Source organism: Vipera ursinii (genome assembly GCF_947247035.1).
Source record: "Vipera ursinii genome assembly, chromosome: 1".
NCBI classification, from domain to species: Eukaryota; Metazoa; Chordata; class Lepidosauria; order Squamata; family Viperidae; genus Vipera; species Vipera ursinii.
This window is the reverse complement of record NC_139512.1, coordinates 109007493-109029220: the sequence shown is the minus strand read 5'-3', so window position 1 is coordinate 109029220 and position 21728 is coordinate 109007493. Positions and strand designations below refer to the sequence as shown.

Here is a 21728-nt window from a genome sequence, read left to right as displayed (position 1 = left end):
ACAGTCATAACGCCTAAGATTATTTACTAAGCTAGGTCATGGTTTATTTTAGACATTTACTGAATAGATCATCAAATAGTAAACTGGTTCACATGATACCAAGTTATACCTTACAAACCATTATGATTTAACATGGTTGAATTTAATACTGATCAGTTTTGGCAAAGCTGCAAAATTAAGATAGGCAGTGCATGTTCCACTATCATAAAATTCTGCCTCAGTGACCTCTTGATTCACATTTTAAAGCCTTGCATACCACTGGATTACTTCACCCATGGCTACACCTTGCCAGAATAGAATCGATCTGCCTGGTCTGATCATCCTGGGAAGGCCTACTGTAAGTCCCACCCATCCCTTCTGAAGTATATGGGGCAGTGTTTCTCAACCTTGGTAGTTTTACAGGGTGTGGACATCAACTCCCAGAATTCTCCACCTAGCATGCTGGCTCAGGAATTCTGGGAGTTGAAGTCCACGAGTTATGAAAGAGCCAAGGTTGCCTGCCCCCGACATAGGATATACTTCTCAGTAGTAGCTTCCTCTCTCCCTCCTTCCCAATAGATCTACTTTTCATAAGCAAGTCCCTGAATAGGGAATTTCATGATGTTCGGTTTTGGTAACTGTAATATTTGTAATATTTGTTCATTGTAATTGTGTTCTTGTGTTATTTGCTGCCCACAGTCTGTTTGGAGTGGGGCAGCCTAGCAATGTTGTTTAATAAATAAGCACTACATTATGTGAGCTTATTCAATAAACCATTGTTAAAAGAAAGAATTTTTAACACAATATTTGAAGTCATCCAAAGTTTGAATGCCAATGATTAGCCCGTAGTATAAAATAACCAGTCAAGGTAACATTAACTGATTTGCACAACATGTCCCATTATAAGTAATTTCTGTATCATCCTTAGCCAAAAAAACAAACCAACAGTAGGTTATTGTATTCTGTACAAATTAGGACAGTGTGAACAGCTAATTACCGTAAACTCATTATATGCTTTTTCTTGACTGGCTACTGGTGTTCATAATGAACTCTTAAGATTTTAGTTTGCTGTTTATTTTTGTGTAGCTATTATTTGGGTCATTTAATCTGAGGGTGGAATGAAAGGTAATGTCTCCAATCTCATAAATGCTCTAGTGCTCTGATGTGTTCTTTAGCATTTATTTCGCTTCAGTTGATAGAAAGTTGCTGTGAGAAAACATGTTACTATTTGTGAAATCAAAGCCTTCAGTGGATATGTGTTAGTGTGTTTTAAGCAATGCACCATAATTGCCTTTTTTTGTAACTGCCAAGCGCCGAAGAAATTCCTCCAGCTCAAATTTACCTACAAATGCAGGTTATTTATGATGGGGATTGTGCTGATAGGATTACTGTACATCGCTGAGCCAAAAATATACAGACCGTAAACTGTGAAGGATGGATTTGTGTAACCAAGAACAAAATGGATGACCTCTGACAGCAACCAATGAGTTTCACATAACAAAAGTTGATGAGACAGTTGGAGATTAGTGAAAGGGAGGTTGCTGTCAATCTTGGTATATGTGAGTCATATTATTGATCTTAATGCTTTCTTCATATGAGACTGCAATGTTTTGTAGAATATTAGATTTGGCAATACTTGAAATTCTGTCAGTATTTGTTATTCAGTTGTTCTTATCATAGGACATCTCCCTAGCAGTCAATTGCAATTCACTTTCTTTACATCCATTATTCTGTGTCCTGCATTTCTGTATAACATCCTTCAGATATTTGAAGGATATGATCAATCCAGAGAGCCAGTTTGGCATGGTGTTTAAGATGCTGACCTAGAAACCAAGAGTCGAGTTTTAGTCCTGCCTTAGGCATGAAAGTCAGCTGGGTGGCTGCTCTAGGCTGTTGTGAGAAAAATAGGAGAAGGGAGGAGTGTTATGTACGTTTACCATCTTGAGTTACTTATAAAGTAATAAAGGTAGGATTTAAAAAAGTGTAATAATACAGAATAAAGTAGAACTGCTGTATTCGTTGATTTAGAAACTACTGCTTATGTAGTTATTTATCCTAGCCTTTCATTTAAAAATGCCCTGAATGTAACTTTCCTTTTAAAGTAAGAACCAAAGTCGAATATTCACTTTATGTGACTGGATTATGCATTAATATTTCATTTCCTGTTATGTGGACTAAAACCTGACCATTAAAAAAGAAGCCAATAAGGATTAAAATGTAATATTCCTTGGGTTGATGAAGCATTGCTTGCTAACTTTGTAAGGAATCTTCATGATTTAGATAGATTTTAAGTATTCTTTTTTCAATAACAAATATTTTGGTTACCCTGTGTTCACAGAAGACAGCAAATTCAAACCAAAAGGAAAAGAGCTGTATGGCAAACTGGCATGGTGAACTTATATTCATTGACTTCTCTTGATCATGCAATAATGCTGATGGCAAAATCATAATGTAGAATGCATAACTAAAATGTTCCACCTCTCTCTTCCATATAGATCTAGACTCTAGACCAGGGATTCCCAACCTGTGGGCCACGGCTCACTACAGGGCCATGGCCTGCTGGCCACGGGACAGGCTGGCCAGTGCATGAACACACATGCGCACACTCACCCTCACGCCATGTGGTGAAAACAGGGCACAGCGTGGCAAAAATGGGGCAGCGCTAACACCTGCGAGGTGAAAATGCTAGTGAGTCTCACGTGGGGGCTAGCACCACGTTTGCGTCACTTGTGTTTGTGGCCCCGTTTGTGTATACATGGACATACGTAAAATGCTTCCCTTTCCCTCCGGTCTGTCAACTGAGAAAGGCTGGAGACCTCTGCTCTAGTCTAAACGATTTCAACCTGCACTAAGGCTACCCTGATTTTTTCAGTGATAAAATCCATGTGGCTTGGGGATGGGGACAGCTTATGAAGCATTAAATCAGGGCTTCCAGGCATCAGTATTTCCTCAAGTATCCTTTATGCCTACTTCATTTAACTGCTGCCATATGCACAGGCATGATTAAACTTTCTTGATGTATGTCTTTGATCATTCTGGCCTTTTCAAGAGCCTGATTGCAACAGATAGCCATCACTACTATGACTTGCTTTGAGAAGAGCAAACTGTTTATTATGGCATTACTATAAAGTTTAGCTTATTGAGTAAGCTATGTTTAAGGAAAACATGACTTATTGCAACATGTTCTCATCATAAAGAGCAATAGTGCATTACAGGTGTTATAGTGTTTGGTGTTACAGTGGCTTTAGTCTATTGCACCAAAAAGAAGTTGTGCAATTCTAACCTGGGGCTTCCTTCCAAACTCATTGACTGCTTCATGAAGTTTCAGATTGTTCATTGACCTTCAAATATTTATTATATGAAAATAAAATATGACTTTCACCAATAATACTATGAATAATAACAAACAATACAACAGTAAATAAGGACTTCAGAAAAATTTGTGGTTTTTAAAATATGAAAAATACAAGATTCAACAGATTGTTTTTACTGAAGTGATTGATATAATTAATGGGAAAGATGCTCCGATCAACATCAACAAGGGGAACTGATACTTGGTTGGAGATTGTTCAGGTGGGAGAGTAGACTCAGCAAGCAGATGAACAGGAATACTACACAGTATATCTATCTATCAGGCCTTCCTAAGACAGGAGAGATGAGAGAGACAAGGGGGAAGATGGAAGGTTTCAAACATACAGTACAAAGCATGCTGGTAAATGAGGCTAGTAACAGAGATGATAAAGACAATCCAGGACCACTCTCTCAGGCATTCCAACTCTGGGTAACACTGTCTTGTTATTAGAGCAATAGCATTTAGACTTTTGTACTGCTTCATAATGCTTTATAGCTCTTTAAGCAGTTTACAGAGTCAGCATATTGCCCCCAATAATTTGGGTCCTCATTTTACCGACCTCGGAAGGATGGAAGGCTGAGTCAACCCTGAGCCTGTGAAAATTGAACTCCTGGAGTGCAGTGAGTTAGCTTGCAGTACCGCATTCTAACCACTGCACTACTAAGGCTCCTCTCACCTCTCCCTTACACATTAGGGATTGCCATTAAGCACTACAGAGCTACCCAAAGATTAATTAACCCAAGTCATGTTACATTACTTATTGACCACCTGTTGACCCCCAGACATTTATCAATCCCTTGGATAGTCGCATCAACCCTTGGAGGTCTATACTGACTTACTTTGAGGATCCCTGCTCTAATTGCATCCACTTATTTAGATCCATAAAATGTTACAGTACATTTGTTGGTGTGTGTGTGTGTGCGTGTGCGCACACACACGCACCCCCCCAACAAATGCAGTGTAACATTTTATGGATCTAAATAAGTAAATGCAATTAGAGCAGGGATCCTCAAAGTAAGTCAGTAAAGCAGGGCTCAAGTCGCTACTGCAATACCTAGCCTCCCATTTAACTCTTTTTCAGCAAAACTAAATTCAAATACATATAAAGTAAGAAAGAAACAATGAAAAAGGAACCAAAGGGAAAGCATAAAGTACATCAGAAAAAGAAGTTGAAGAAAAATAGAAAAGAAAGAAAAAAAGAAACAAGTAATTCCCAACAGTTCTAAGTAGAAATGTTACGTTGTATGTGTGTATTTGTGTGGGACAGAGGAATTTTACACACCACCACAACAACAACCCTGTGAGGTGGGTTGAGCTGAGAGAGAGGGGGGGGGAGACTGGCCCAACGTTACCCAGCTGGCTTTCTTGCCTAAGGTGGGACTAGGTGAGTCCAAGGCCTCGTTTCAAGGCCAACTTCTTTCAGATGCTGCACAGTGGAAACTGTCAGTTTGTCAAACATGCCCAGTTGCATCATTTCTTTTTCCAGCTATTAAATCATTTGCTGATACGTTGAATAGGATTCTTGAAATTGCTTGCTTGGCTGAATTTGCTTTGCCCAGATAACATTTGCGTTAGTTCCTGTGGGAACAAAGAAATGCAGAGATGGCTCTGGGCCAGGCTTTCTAAGAACTCTCTTACATAGAACTCTATCTTTGCATACAGAAATATTTGCACAGGTTTATTTTTTTTATTAAAAAGTAACTCTCTGCTGTAACAAAGGCAATCTACATGTTGGATTTACAGAGAGTTGTCACAGCCTTCCTACCTCTTTTTTCTGAATTAGAAAAGGACATTCTCCCATCACCTTCTTCCCTGGCTTATGGGCTTGAGAGTGTTGTGTAGTGGGTTCTGGAGATTAGGAAGGACGCCAGGCCGATGAGTACAGCATAACAGCTCTTTATTAGATGGAAGTGACCGTACTGGGGAATAGGGGTTACCCGCACTCTTTATATACCTGGCCAGTACCTGGCCAGGTACACAACCAACCAATCGGATTGAACCTCTGTTTCCCGCCGACTGCTTCCCGCCAAAACAGTTACAGTTCAACGCCTCCTGGTGGTGACTCGTATACAATTGCTTTAGGTGTTCCTTAAAGCCTAATACATAACAGAGAGCACAGGAAATCCTCAAGGGAGAAAACCTTAAAACAAGAACAATTTAGACCATCAACATATTATTTGTTCACAGCAACAGAGAAATATCCTTTTAAAACAATGAAGTTGGAATCAATTCGTATAAAGGGAGGTTTTGCACTTCTTTTTTCCCCCTCCCGTTTAGAACAGTTTTTGTTTCGTTTAATTTTATTTTTTTTTCCAGATTGAGGCAGGTCTTTCTATGGAAGTTTGATCCCTGATGATAAGATTACCGGTGTTGACCTAGACATGAGGTGGGCAAGTCAGATGTGTTCTCTTTCCACTAGAAACATAAGTTCTCACAATTAAAGCACTTGCAAAAGGCACATTCACCTCTTTTTTTAGAGCCCAAGAAGTTGCTTTCGGGACCAGATTGAGCATTGGTCTGATCCTACCTACTGCCATTTCCCCAAAGATCTAGGACAGTGGTCCCCAACCTTTTTGGCATCAGGGACCAGTTTCATGGAAGACTTATGTTTCCACAGAACGGGGGAGGGTGGGGGAAAGTGTGCAACCTAGATCTCTCGCATGCACAGTTTACAGTAGGGTTTGTGCTCCTATAAGAAACTACAGTCTGATGATCTGAGATGGAGCTGAGGTGGTGATGCTAATGCTGGGGAGCAGCTGCAAATACAGATGAAGCTTTGCTCGCTTGCCCGCCGAAGCCCAGTTCCTAACAGGCCTCGTAGTGATAGCGGTCTGTGAGCCAGGTTTGGGGACCCTGATCTATGAGATACTTGGGGGCGGGGGCTTTGTCCTGCTGTAACCCTACCCTGCCAATTATTGCTGCCTTCTCCTAGAACAGTGTTTTTGGGAAATGTAGCTTCTGTGTTTAATGCTAACCATTTGTTCCAGTTCCCTTCTCTGTGCCCCAATGCCTGGTCAACAGACCATAAAACCTTAGGTTCCTAGCTGCTACTACCTACTGTCAATTTGGCTTAGAATAAATCTCCCATCTTTTACGATTTCATTAGGGATATTGGGGACAGGAGGGTGTGTGCTGCCCCACTCATTCACACGCACACATAATGGTGGGTTAGTGGATTTATTAATATTCCCCAGCCATTCCCTTCACTAAAAACACAGAACTGTCCCAATTAAGTCCAACCAAAAGCAGACCAGTGCTAATCCACAGAGCAATGGCCACTGAGTCCACAAGGCACTTGAAAGTTTCCTAAACCAGATAAATCCACTGGCTAAAATTACATCCACAATGCAAGAGGATGCATGAGGGCAGAAAAGTGCAGAGTTCACCAGGCACAATCCAAAGACAAGGTATGGGGTCAATCTAAGGCAGGGGTGTGAAACTGCCAGCCCACGGGCCGGTTGCATCATATGGAGGCCACGCACACCCCAGCTCTGGTAATGCAAAAAAAAAAGTCACAATATGTCGCGACACGTCACATGATGTGGTGAGTTTGACGCCTGTGAACTAAGGCAAGGCTGAAATCATAACAACAGAAAACACACAGCTAGGAAATGTACATGTCATCTCCATCTGTCTGCTGTGCTAAATAGCCGGTTTCTGGTGCAGCCCATCAAGAGGGAAGAGACTGCATCTTCATGAGCAATCAGGCTGACCTTTGCTGCTTCTGCCTGTTCTCTGCCCTCCCTGTTCTCAGATCAGGTGCAGAAGGCAGTTCCTCATCATGCTCACTAACGAGCTGGAGCTGCATGCTTTCCCCACCTGAAGCCTCAGGGCTGTCCTGCTGCTGCAGCTGTGCCTCAGCCAAATCAATCTCAGCCAGCTGTCCAGAGCCATTGACCAACTCCCCTCCTGAAGTGCCAGGGACTGGTTCATCTTCCTCTGAACCGACATCTGGAGGAGTCTAGGGCATAGAACTGGAAGTCCAGTTGTTCATGGCCTCTGTGGCAAATATGGACCTGCCTTAGATAATCAAATACTGTATTTTCCGGTGTATAAGACGACTGGGCGTATAAGACGACCCCCTACATTTCCTGTTAAATTATAGGGTTTGGGCTATACTCGCCGTATAAGACTATCCCTCTTCCAACGCACACCAAATAAAAATTAAAAAACATCAGATTTGATTTTAATATAATTTTAATTCAAATGCTTATGACATGCAGGTGCTTAGTAGGAAAACTGTCACTTATAAACATAAGGCTGTTTGTCATCAAACATGTAAACAAAACAGTGCAAGTGGATTAAATAATAATAATAATAATAATAATAATAATAATAATAATAATAATAATAATAGAAGAAGAAGAAGAAGAAGTAGTAGTTGGAGGGGACTTTGGAGGTCATCTAGTCCAGCCCCCTGCTAAGGCAGGAAACCCTATACCATTTCAGACAAATGGCTGTCCAGTCTCTTCTTAAAAACTACCAGTGTTGGAGCATTCACCACTTCTGGAAGCAGGTTGTTCCACTGGTTAATTGTTCTAACTGTCAGGAAGTTTCTCCTTAGTTCTAGGTTGCTTCTCTCCTTGATTAGTTTCCATCCATTACTTCTTGTCCTGCTTTCAGGTGCTTTGGAGAATAGCTTGACTCCCTCTTCTTTGTGGCAGCCCCTGATTCCAGCAACCATTCCCTATTTTCCTAATTCACTTTTTCACTTTTCCTAATTCACTCTAAAGCAGGGGTGTCAAACTCAATTTCATTGAGGGCCGCATGAGCATTGCGGTTGCCCTCAGGGGGCCTCGTGGGTATGGCCAGGTTGCCTACTGGGTGGGCATGGCTAGAGTGTGTATGGCCTACTGGGTGGGCGTGGCCAGCTCTACATCGTTCGCATCAAGGGTGCCTATGGGGGCCTGGGCAGGAGTGGGACAGATCTGAGGGTCTCTGGCAGAAGGAGGGTCTCTGGGCTGGGACCAAGGCAGTGGCGGCCATTCCCTCACTGTTTCCAGGATGGCTTCGCGGGCCACATGAAACCACTTCGCGGGCCGAATCCGGCCCCCGGGCCTTGTGTTTGACATGTCTGCTCTAAATCTTTCCCTGCACAGAGCCTTAAGTAACACAAGCTGCCTGCAATTAGTGCAGGTTCGCATCCCACCAGGCTCAAGGTTAACTCAGCTTTCCATCCTTCCAAGGTAGGTAAAATGAGGACCCAGATTGTTGGGGGCAATAAGCTGACTTTGTAATAATGCTGCTTGGGGGGGGGGGGTGAAAGCCCTAATAATCAGGCATATACACAGAATGAAGGCTATTGCTAAGCACATTGATTTGTGCTTTAAATTGTAAGCCACCCTGAGTCTTCGGAGAAGGGCAGGATATAAATGGGATTTAAAAAAAAAGACCCAAATGGGAGATCCGCTCCAGGTTTTCCAGCCAGCCCGCCCAGTTCCTGAGTCAAATGTGTCCTTAGAGCTAAGCCGCTGCTCTGGCTGCTGCCTTCCCCACCTGCCTTTCAAGTTGGGATATACTACAGTTGCTCTTCAACTTTAGAAGGAAAGACACCCAGACCCCAGCCTGTAAAAAATCACAGACTGCAGCTTCTTCTCCAATTGGTCCCGCTTTCCCTGCGCAGACTAAATGGGAGATCCGCTCCAGGTTTTCCAGCCAGCCCTGTCCCTAAATTTTCAGCACCTGGCATATAAGACAACCCCTGACTTTTGAGAAGATTTTCATGGGTTAAAAAGTAGTCTTATACGCCGGAAACTACGGTACCTGATACACACAAGGGGTAACATGCCAGTTCTGGTTTTTGTCTTGGGGAAGTGGCAATGTGATCTATAGTTGGAGGATATTGCTGTTACACCCTTGTTATAGATAGATTACTCACTGTTGATCTTGGAGTTGTCTATCCTGTCCTCCAGGAAGGAAGACCTGTTGGATTAGTCTGTCGCAGATACATTTTGGATTTTAGAAGCTGTTTGTGGTTATTCTTCAGGCATGCTCAGATTCTACTGAGGCCTTAGCCAATAGGCCTGGAATGGGCAGCCAGGAACAGGCTTAGATTGATTTGGAGATGTGTGGTTGTACTGTATGCATCCTGAAGAGCTCTTTTGCAGAAGAGCAGTCAAACGTTCTTTATTGTTATTCAATGCAAATTGCCATTCAGTGCCCTTATTTAAGGTGACCGTCTCTCCTGGATAAGGAGAAACTGAAAGAGCAAGACCTCTATGAGGATCATTTGTGGCACCTCCTGCACAAAATCATTTAGATTCATTCTGAGTTGGATGCTAATTAGCCATATCTAGCATAATAGTTATCTCGGAAGAGTTTCACCCTGAGGGACTGGACAGGGATCTGTCCTTGGATCCGTCAGCTTGTCCACCTGTGTTTTAGTTTCATGCCCCTCCAGCCTGGTCAAGGCATCCTGGAAAGTAGCATGTAGCTGGATCCATGTGGTGGTAGAAGGTGTCTTTGAAAGAGGGACAGTGGTGTGGTTCCACAGGCTCTGAAAGAAGCTGTAGTCTGTCTCCTTCTGAGAAATTTGGAAATCCTCCTTGACTGTCTGCTCCTCCGTGAAAAGCAAGTGGCAGCTGTGGTCAGAAGGGTCTTTGCACAACTTTGTCTTTGGTTCCCATTTTTGGTAGGAAGGTCCTGTTCACAAATACTCATGCTTTAACCACTTCCCAGTTGGACTTCTGCAATGTGCTTTATATGGGATTGCCTTTAAAGACATCCAGAAAGTGCAACTAATCCAGAATGAAACAGTGGGGATATTAATGAGCATGCGTTGATACATCAAAGCAGATTGCTACTTTATGAACTGTACTGGCTCCCAGTTGCAATTCCAGGTATACAACTTAAAATGGCCTACATAGCAAGGACTGGGTTATTTGCAGTGCCACCTTTTCCCACCTTTTTCTATAAGGTCACACAAAGAAGGCATGCTTAAGGTCACATCTCTGAGGCAGTGTCATGTTACGGAACCTAAGGGGGATGTCCCTTTCTGTCACTGCACCTGCAATTTGAAATGAGTTCCCCTCCCCCAGGTTTGCATGGCTCCACCCCTGTTGGTCATCCATAGAGCCATAAAGACTAAGCTCTTCTCCAGTGCATTGGCCAGAATTATACACGATAGGAATGTGTATTGTTATCTCCAGGCTTTGATGTATGGTACTTATTTTCATTTAATTTACGGTGCTTGTTTTTACTTTTTTTGCTTGGATTTTGATTTTCTTCTTTTCTTGATTGTACACCATGCTGCATCACAAATCGTGAGAGAGGCAGCATATCCTTTTTTAAATGACTAAATAAATGGTTAATGGTAGTTTTCATTAATACATTAATAATTCTGGGTACAAATATTAGCAGCAATTATATATTTCTTGCTTACAGAGCAAACCTCTGCTGCAAGCAATTACTTGGGAACCTTTTAAGGGTACATTATGGGATTTCTGATCTAAGAAAGCTCACAGTGACAAGAATTTGTGTCAAATCACACAATGAACGATTGTGTCATACCCCTGGTAGTATCTTTCTATGCCTATGTATAGTACCTTGCTTCATCCCACTTCCCACTCTCAAATTCTCATTTGCTGATGGTCCTTCAAAACAAAATGTGATCATTTTACCTCTTCTAGGTTTTAATAATTTCAGTGGGCTTTGCCTCCCCTTTTCGAGGACAGTATCTTCTCTTCTACTAAAGTTACATTTTCAAACTAGCAAATAGGACTTGCATGAGGACACTGGAGCTGCTGGGTTAGGAAAGGTTGTTAAAAGAATGCTGTCCCTCACTTCTCCTGGGAGAAGCCAATCTCTAACTTTAGGGACATCCTGCAGATGTTATTTCCCAGCTGTGCTTTGGTTGATGTCATGTACGTTACTGGCACTCTTCTTATTTTGTCTGTTGCAGGTTTTTGGTATTGCAGAAGCAGAGGGAACAGTTCAGTAAAAACAAAGCCTGGGTTATGAAAGAGATAATTAGAACAAATGTGAGGTATGTGAGAAGAGGAAGGATGTTTGTTATCTTAAGCACATTGCCAAATAGTGCAGAGAAGGATTACCAAATAGTTTAGGATAGCCTTGGCACATCTTGTTGGAATAAGACGATACAACCAGCTTGGGAAGATGATATTTTAGAATAAGAACATGTCAGGAATTTGCAAAATTCACTTTGTTTAGGAATGGTTCCTGGACTGTTCAGTGCTCCTGGTTGTGAAGTGTGATGAGTTATGAAAAAGGGCCTAAAATGTTTGTGTTGAGGAATATGGTAATTTATAGAATGGCTTCTCCTTGCATTACATCCCTATACAACATCACATTGGGCAATCACATAATCAGTTGAGAATTTGGCTGGAATAATATCCATGTCTTAGGCTAATATTAGATCAGACATTCTCTGCAGCACGGGGCTTTTCTAAACCAACCACATGTTTGTTCCCTGGACTGCCCATTTTAAAAACTTATGTAATAACCCTTGGTAGCTCTGCAAAACACTATTATTCAATAACGTCAGGATCTCTTGATTATCTCAACGCTTTATTTTTTAAAGGACAAAAATAGGATTTATTTATTTTCTGTGTAGCATCTCCTCTCCTGGATGCACCAGCAGTGTAATTACTGCTTGTTTTCATTTTCTGGTTCAACAGAGACAACATTGAAGGCAAAATCATCAAGCTGCATGAGGTCACCAATTGGTTAATTGATTCAATAATTTTCACATTAAGTAGAAGAACTCATTTTCAAATGCCACCATCCCAGATTAACCACGTGTGCTTGAATATATTTAGAGTTTCCAGCAACTTCAATCAGCTGTTCTGTGTCCTGTCCTCTGGGGTGATTTGCTGTCTTCTATGTGACAAATTTTCAGGCCATTGAATAATGCAATTTGGAAATGATTTGGAAAAAGTGCTTTGAATCTGGCATGAGCATGGTAGCTCCTTCCTGTTGTTAAAGTCTACTTCCTCCAGAACAGCCTGAAAAAAATACAGCTGCTTTAAAGACTGAATTCATTAAAATTAATTTGAGCCTTAAAGCAGGTGCAACCTCTTTTTCAGGCTCATGTGGAAATCTGGAAAAATTCATGTGTTTTTAGTGGCCAGCAGAGCAGTATTAACCATGTGCACTCCTGTGTTCAGAAGCACTTTTGAATCTTTTTTTTTTAAATGCGTAGCTCAACTAATGAATTCTGCTTAGGGCATTATGTCAAAAAATGACTCGTATTCAGTATTTCATTTATATTTGAAAGGCATTCCGAGTTTAAATATGGCCATGAACATGCCCTCTGTATGGATGTATGATGTAAAGCAGAAAACGTTTTGAAAATATTGAGATACATATGCAAATATGAAATGTAAATTATGCAACTTTCATAACCACTCTTGTAGGATTTTAAAATGCTATATGAATAATTATAAGTGGCAATCTCGGGAGATAACTTTTGTTTGTTTGGGTTTTTTTGCTGTTGTGCATTTTCTCACCAATACAATGTTATATTCCTGTTGGACTGATTAAAGCCTCATATGATTAAATGTCCTTTGTGAAAGACATCTTGGAATTCCAGAAGAAACTGGAATGTCCTTGGCTTGAAGTAGCACCCTTTACTCTGCAGTGGAGCATTTCCAAGAAGAGTTCTAGATTCCAGTATGTGTATTGTCAGTGGCTACCCAGATAAATCTAATATGTGTATGATGATATTTTTAATTCTTTTGTTTTCCACATATTGCCAAAATATTGTTTCAGCTCAAATTGACCTTTCCTGACAAAGGAGTTTCTGGGTGCTTCAGATTCAACATCTCTCTACTGATTTAAGTCTCAGGAAATTGTAAAAAGTTGAGCCACTTTGGTCTAATGGTTAAAGCACCAGGCTAGAAAGTAGGAGACTGTGAATTCTAGTTCCACTTTAGCGTATGAAAGCCAGCTGGGTGGCCTTGGGCCAGTCACCTCTGTCTCAGTCCAACTCACCTCACAGGGTTGTTGCTGTGAGGCAAAGAGGAGGAGGAGGAGGGAGTACTAGGTATGTTTATTGCCTTGTTTATAAAAACAATAAAGTGTAAATAAAAATAATAAATAAAAAGATTTTAGATTAGACCATCTGAATAGGTCAGGAAGTGAGAAAATTAGAAAAGAATCTGTGAGAACCAAGGCTATCTCTGCTGTTCTTGGAACAGGGTAAATAAATGTGGCTTAAAGTACAGAGTTGATACCCCATAACATTGGAAAGAAGAGTGATTAGGCCAATACAAAACTGTATGTTTTTAACAGTCGTCCACTTGGAATGTGAACTGATTAAAATATTAGGGATATTTACCAAGATTTTTTTTAATACTTGGAGTGTCTTCCTCCTGCTCCACCATTTTTTTGACCTCTAACTTTCATCAATAATCTGCTGCCATTCTCATATCTCAGCTTGCTAAGCTGATGGTCTTTTCAGCCAAAGTTTGTGTGTGTGTGTGTGTGTGTGTGCGCGCGCGCGCGCGTACATACATGGCATTTTCCGAGGTTACTGGGCATGTTGAGTTATCTTCAGCGCTGTTGTTCTCTTTGGATCCATCTGGAGAAACCCAGTCCCCTTTTGGCAGGACATCAACATTGGGCTCTCTTCTAGGAAGACTGAAGTTCTATCTTTAACTATCCAATTTGCAAAGCTATTTTGGCACTGGCCAAGGTTACAGAATGATGTGCTTTCAATAACTGAAGCATCTCTTATTATTTTACAAAGCCAAGCTCCCTCTGGCATATTCGGTGAAGAGAAGCTGTTCATTTTCTTTTCTGACTTCTCTTACTTTGGTGATAGATTTGTGTTACATCCTAGCAATTCCTGGCTCAGGAATTCTGGGAGTTGAAGTCCATGAGTCATAAAAGAGCCAAGGTTGCCTACCCCTGAACTAGAGACTTCTTTTGCATTGGCAAATCTCAGTGTTATGAGATTACCATCAGGAAGACAATGAACAACAATGCTGTGCTTGACAGGATGGCAAAGAAAAAGTCACTGCCCATCTACAGTTTGTGAAAAACCACATGGAAGACCCAGAAAGCTGCTAAAAGAAAGTTCTGTGGACACACATTTCAGCAAGAGTTTTAGCTAGAGTACCCCAGAGGAAATGAGAAAATGGGTGTCTCCTTGTTTTTCTACCATCAGGCCTCTGACCCACTCCAGTTGAGAGGGGAGGCCAAGAATGAAGCAATTGCTCTCTGATTTCTATACGTGTACTTCTAGACCGCTTGATAATAAAAAGGTGTGCAATTATTTTTTGTTTAACAACTGTCCCAGTTTAAACATTATTCTCTTTTAATTTAATTGAAAGAGAGAGATTCATGAAAAAAATAATTGCTGCTAGTTTCCATTTCAAAAAACAAAGAAGCAGGTTTGGTTGTTGAAAAGAATGCTGCAATTTCATTGTCATGGGATTAAATTGTGGATCATTGCGTACACATGGAAATTTTCCTTCTCCTAATTTCAAGCTCATTTGAAATTTGCTGGAACCAACAAGAAACAGAGTAGAACAAGCAATAGAATTGATGGCCCCTATTTAGAACAGGGCTTTGCTCAGTCAGCTGACTTTAATTTCCCCTTCAAATGAGCTGATAATCCTAGCGATTCCTGTAATTTTGACATACACAAATATATAAACTTGGACGATTCTCTTGACTTAATTTGTTTAATTGGGTTCTCTTTATCTAGTTTTAGGACTTGTGTGGAGAACCTACCACATTTTAGGTCATATGTATGCAGAAATATTGAAAATTCGAAACTTTTAAGCACCACTTGTACAGATAGTGGTCAGGAATCCAATCTAACTTGAAAGCACAAAACCCCATAATAAAACTATGCAGTCATGCTTTAAGTCAGGTGACTGTTGCTGACTTTTAGGCATGGCATTTGATTGAAAGGCATGTGTCTTGGGAAAGTTGGCTACCAATTAAGAAAAAAATAGCATAACTCATTATAGCACAGTCAGTTGAGCTCTGCTTAACCTTGAGTATATTTTTATGATGAGCAGGAAACACAGTGTAAGATAAACAACTATGGTCTTAGGGGAAAAGGTCAAATAGCAATGAGATAATTTTCCCAGCTCAGAGATGGCTGATAAAGAGAACTTTGGGCAGCACAACAACATTGTCCTGAAAACAGTGCTATGTTTAATAGTTAACACATTGTCAATGGGTTAGAAGATTTGTTCAGTGGTATCAAGTCTGTGATGTACTCCTGAGTTCAAGATGGAAAACCTGACAAGTGATGTATACTTTTAGGGAAACCATATTTCTTGATGTTTTCCCCAAAGCAATTTATTTAGATGTTTAATTTACATCATGTCCAATTAACATGTGCTAGGTAGTTTTTCTTGAGTATAATGTAGAACCATATACAACATTTTTTACACTCTTGGTGCCAAAAAATATGAGCAGAATGGAATCTACTGTGATTGAGGATATCTATTTTGGATAAAAGAGAATTATATTGTAATCTGCTTCCTGTTAAGTATTTTACAGGTTAAATGAATGATCCTTAGAAAATTATGAATGTTATATTTATCACTTTAATATTCTATCAATATTTGGGCCACATTTTATGGCGAGGGAGTCTGAGGGCATAACTTTAGCATTAGAAAGGATTCTATCAATATAAAGAAAGAACTAGGTATGCCTTTGAGAACTTCAACATTACTTTCATTTTTTTAAAAAAAATTTTTTAGTGAGGAATATAAATGTCCACTTAGACTAAGGTATCTAATTTTTAAATCAAGAGATTAAAATATAAAAAAAACTATATGTAGTCTGGATGCATGTGTATTATATTAAATATATAACTTTTGGGATGTTGATTAGTGCTGCCTAGATATCTCTTTAGGTATTTATGATGTACAATTTTTCAGGAACCAGGAACTCTTCAAGCCAAATGCAATAAAATAAATTTACCAAATAGTGATTTTGACAATGGATGGCTACAATCCATGGCCTGCTTCACACAACATGCAAAGCCATAACTGATTTTGGTTCTATGCAATCTCAATTTGTACCTTAATTCCATGGTTCAGTGAACTTAGAACCAATGTCATTTAATAGTTAAGCAGTTGGGTTAAAACTGGGAAATTCCACATTAAATTCACTCTCAAGCGTGGTCACCATCTCTTATTCCAATCTTTGCTGCAGAGTCATTGTAAAAATGAACAGAAATCTCCCCAGATAAATTACATTGAAATTGTGGAAAAAAGTGGGATATAAATCCAAACATTTAAAAATAAAAATGAGACTAAGCTACTTTTGAATTAAAATTTTATGTACATGTTGTTGCCTTATCCCTAATTTAAAATTTATATTATTTTCTTCATCCTAGGTGATGCTGGAGCAAATATCATCCATGTTTCCAAAGAGGCCCGGAAGAGGTTTCTTGGCCCTTTACACCCATCCTTCAACCTGGTGAAAATCATCCGTGCCTGCTTGTATAAAACTTTATCAAGCAATGCACATGAGTTGGCCAACGGACGTTTGGGCATTTCATTAACCCGAGTTTCGGATGGAGAAAATGTCATATTATCAGAGTTCAACTCCAAAGAAGAGCTTGTCCAGGCAAGTTGTAGCTTTAGGGCATTCTAGGAGCTTTGAACATGGAGCCATAAATGCCTATCTCCCAGGAACTTCCTTCCTTCCTTCCTTCCTTCCTTCCTTCCTTCCTTCCTTCCTTCCTTCCTTCCTTCCTTCCTTCCTTCCTTCTTCATTCTCTGCCTGGATTTATTGTCTGCAAATACTGCAGGCTTCTCTAGTCAGTTCACTTATTTCACACGATGTTTCCCCATCTCTCTCCCAGGCATGTGTCTGCAGCACTTTCATTCCAGTATACTGTGGCCTGATCCCTCCAAGTCTTCAAGGAGTGGTAAGTCAGCACCAGGATGTTTTAACTTTCAGCCGTTTGGTATTGTACAACAAAAGCCTATTCCAATTTTTCCTGCTTCATCAAGAGGGAAAGAGAAAACTTGGAGACTAGGGAAGGTGACATAATATGCTGCATAATTCTGGAAAAATGATCATAACAATGTACAGTTGTAATCAAATTATTCTCAAAGGAGTGGGTTTTTTTTTCTTGATTGCTGAGATCAAGCATAAGAAATCTGATATTTGGAAGGGGAAAAACAAAAAACTTAGGGGAGAAAACAGGACTTTTTTCAAAAAAAAAGAGGGAAAGAAGAAAAGAAACAGTATTATTTGTAGTATCACTTTTGTGTTTCTGGACCATAATGTTTATAGGCATAATGTATCTTTAGCAAAATTTAACTTAGGTTTATTAGAAGGAAACCAAAATGTGTTGTTGTCAAATGTTTGCTTTTCTTTGTTGAGTAAGTACTGAACAACAGTTTTGGAGGAAAGACCTGTTGCCACAAAAAAAAAGTGTCCAACAGTGGATTGAAGTTGAAGAGCTACCTGGACTATGATGTCAATGACCAAACCCCTGATGTCATAAAGCAGACATGTCAAACACAAGGCCCGGGGGCCGTATCCGGCCCGCGAAGTGGTTTCATGTGGCCCGCGAAGCCATCCTGGAAACAGTGAGGGACCGGCCCCCACTGCCTTGGCCCTGGCCCAGAGACCCTCCTCCTGCCAGAGACCCTCAGATCTGTCCCACTCCTGCCCAGGCCCCCATAGGCACCCTTGATGCGAACGATGTAGAGCTGGCCACGCCTACCCAGTAGGCCATATGCACTCTAGCCACGCCCACCCAGTAGGCCACACCCACCCAGGCCACACCCACCCACCCCCCTGAGGGCAACCACAATGCTGATGCGGCCCTCAATGAAATTGAGTTTGACACCCCTGTCATAAAGGCAGCCCTCAATGACCATAACAGGGTCTTCAGCATTGCCATGAGTTTGTTTTAAAACTTGGTTTAAAAAAAAGGTGTGCCAAAGCAGAAAATAAAAAAATTTCTGCTAGGAATTGGAGAGAAACCTGGAATGGTTTTGGGGTATTTTGGGGGGGGGGCAAACTTTCAATTAGTTTATCAGAATATAAAATACAAAGGAAAATAAAAATAATGGGAACTGGTGGCTGGGAAAAGGAAAAAAGAGAGAGTGGTGAGTAAAAAGGGAAAAGGGAAAACAATGGTATTGATTTCCAAATTTCTTTAGCATAATAGAAGGTAATAACATTAAAACCTCAACTTTTTATTTTGATACAATAATATATACTAGCCATTTCTATAACAACAAACTTATCTAATTAGCAAAACCAAATTTTCATTTTTCCATCATGAGCTCAAAATCTAGAAGTGGTTTCCAAATAAAAACAAAATTAGATATATTCTTTTCTTTGAATAAAGGAATCAATTTAATCATCTCTGTATTTTTTCTTTGCTGTGGAAAATAATATATATTTGCTATTATTGTTATAGATTATCATTTATATTAGCAAAATTCACTGTATTTTTTCAGTTTTTCTAGTCTTAAACTTTTTTACATCCATTTTAAAACAACTTTTTAAAAAATATTTGTAAAATCAACAAATTCTAATATGTTTTTTAAACTTCCTCTTAACATAAAAAGGTAAAGGTAAAGGTTCCCCCGCACATGCGTGCTAGTCGTTTCTGACTCTAGGGGCCGGTGCTCATCTCCGTTTCAAAGCCGAAGAGCCAGCGCTTGTCCGAGGACGTCTCCGTGGTCATGTGGCCGGCATGACTAGACGCCAAAGGCGCACGGAACGCTGTTACCTTCCCACCGTAGTGGTCCCTATTTTTTTTCAAATATACTTTTAATATTTTACAAGCTTTAGGAATTAAGCATTATAATAAAGAAAAAAACATTGTCGAACTCATTTTACGTTAAAACTTTCAAATACATATATCACAGTCCATTTGAAAAATAGATTCCCAGACAGCTGCTTTTTCAACAATAAAGTGATTGCAGCCACACACACACACACCAAACTAAATCACTCACCAGATGCTCCAAAGCTCAGCGCCTGAAGCTTCTTGCAGATCAATACTATATGGAAGATCTTATGGGGTGATTCTAGGACTTTCCCTAACCTAGGAGAGTCCTATAAACTAAAGGAATACATGTTCCTTCTGTTAGTAAGTTGAAAAACCGTCAGTTCAGAGAAAACCCCTACACGGAGCCTTCCAGGGGCATATTGTCAATTGGCCCTCTTTCATCAAAAGTCAGAAACCTGGGCTGTTTCTTTGACAGTAATGGGTCTTTCCCATTTCCAGTCTTTGTGCTTGAAAAGATACTTTACGGTAGGGTTCTCGTGCTTTTTCACTGTTAGCTGCATAGTCAGTACTCTAGCATCAACACTGTCTGTAAAACTTAGATACTAAGCAAGCCATAGCCATTTCAAGGGTGATCAATGTTATTATTACCACATTAAAAATGGACAGTTGAACTTGAAAACATCTGACCACTTAAGCCTATGTAGCTACATTAAGAACTTCATGGGAGGAAAGCCGGCTAGTTAAGAGAAAAGTGAAATAGTTCTGCCTCTTAGTTACTCTGTTGTGCCAGTTCATACAAAGAGACATACAGTACAAACAAAGATATCTTATATTTTATTTGGCTAACTTACTATCCTGCCTTTCTGCCAGGAGCTAAAGAAAAATTATGTAGCAATATTTTATTTCCCCTCAATAAAAGTCCAATGAGATAGGTTAGAGATCACAACTGTTCTGAAATCTCCAAGTTGACTTCTACGGCAATAAGGAAGGGTGAATAGTGCAAGAAACCTTGGGTGAGTGCAGGAGGGAAGATATTAATATAGGTAGCATATCTTTGCATTGGAATCCTAGGAGAGTCCCTATTTTGAAGATGTTTGAATTGCTTTGAAGCTGCAACTCACTTGATCTTGACTAGTCAATGGTAGAGTTAAGTGGGAACCAAAGACAAGTTCATACAGGAAGTCCTTGATTGCTTAATAACAGTTTGATGTTACAATGACTTGGAAAGGCTCCACTGCTTCCCCCCATGATCATGTGATAATGATCTGGGTGCTTGGCAATGGATTTAAACTCATGGTTACTTGCCAAGTGCCCTGTGATCATGTGATCATGATTCAAAGTCCTCTCTGCTAGGTTCCACAGAAATTTAATGGGTAAATCAGTAGGGAAATTGCAAGCTACTTCTGCTGCCTGCCAAAAGATTTCCCCTCTGTGAATGGAGGAGAGGAATCCTTTGTTAGGCTGCAGAAACAAAGCTCCTGAAGAGCCAAGCTTTATTTCTCCAGCCCAGTGTAGGAATTCCCTTCCATGCATGCAGACCAGCTGCCTGTTCTCTTGAGGTAAGATGCTGTTTTGATCTGCTTAACAACTGCAACTGGGAAAGCTGGGCTTGTGATCGTTGAACGAATCAGTCATATGGACATCTTGCTTAATGACTGCTTCGCTCAACAGCCAAGATTCTGGGCCCAATTGTGGTTGTATGTCAAATGCTACCTATAATTCAAGATGCTCCAGCAACCTAAAAAGTCAGCTCCCAATAATTGGCATGATGTCAGAATGGGTAGGGCTTGGAAAGGGCAGTTAGGCCCACTACCAACATCACCCAACCCACAGACAATTTCACCATCTAGCCAGATTCTGTTCCTGATGTGTAAAAATATGAAGTAAAAGAAAAAAAATATATAGGATTTTAAGCTGGCTGCCTCTTCTATCGATTCAGCTGTTATTCTTTGATTAGAGTACAAATGTAGAGGTTTTGAAAAGGGACAAAGCAGAAACTGTTCTTAGCATTAGTGCAAACATTTTGGTAATGGATGTTCCAACCGTAATTGTCCACCTAGTAGCTAATGTATAGTAATGTACTGTGCTTCCTGGAACTGGCTTTTCAGAACATTATATGAACAAGTTGGTTGCTGGAAAACATGGTGTGCTTCTTCTTCCTCCTCTTCCAGTTGATTTCCACTCCACTTTGAACTTTCCTCTATTTTTAATATTTGCATCATTTGATACACTTGAGATTCAGTTTTGCTGTAGTCCAGACATGTCAAACACAAGGCCCGGGGGCCAGATCCGGCCCACGAAGTGGTTTCATGCGGCCCGCGAAGCCATCCTGGAAACAGTGAGGGAACGGCCCCCACTGCCTTGGCCCTGGCCCAGAGACCCTCCTTCTGCCAGAGACCCTCAGATCTGTCCCACTCCTGCCCAGGCCCCCATAAGCACCCTTGATGCGAATGATGTAGAGCTGGCCATGCCCACCGAGTAGGCCATACGCACTTTAGCCACACCCACCCAGGCCACACCCACCCAGCCCCCTGAGGGCAACTGCAATGTTGATGCGGCCCTCAATGAAATTGAGTTTGACACCCCTGCTGTAGACTATTGTGAGTTGGAGTGAAAGATACATTTTTAAAAATAGATTTGTTTTATCACTTCTAGAATGATACTGTTTTGTCCTTAGTTGGGATCAGAGAGGTATTTACAGGCTAT

At 40.5% G+C, this 21728-nt stretch overlaps 1 protein-coding gene across 1 annotated transcript in view; it reads left to right on the top strand.

Moving 5' to 3' along the window:
* The window catches only part of PNPLA2 (patatin like domain 2, triacylglycerol lipase), a 54676-nt gene that overhangs the window by 11342 nt on the left and 21606 nt on the right, over positions 1-21728 (top strand). Inside the window, exons 2-3 of the mRNA XM_083348848.1 lie at positions 16656-16888; positions 17127-17192. Of these exons, the coding sequence (XP_083204974.1) occupies positions 16656-16888; positions 17127-17192 (299 nt within the window). The remainder of the gene's footprint in view (positions 1-16655; positions 16889-17126; positions 17193-21728) is intronic.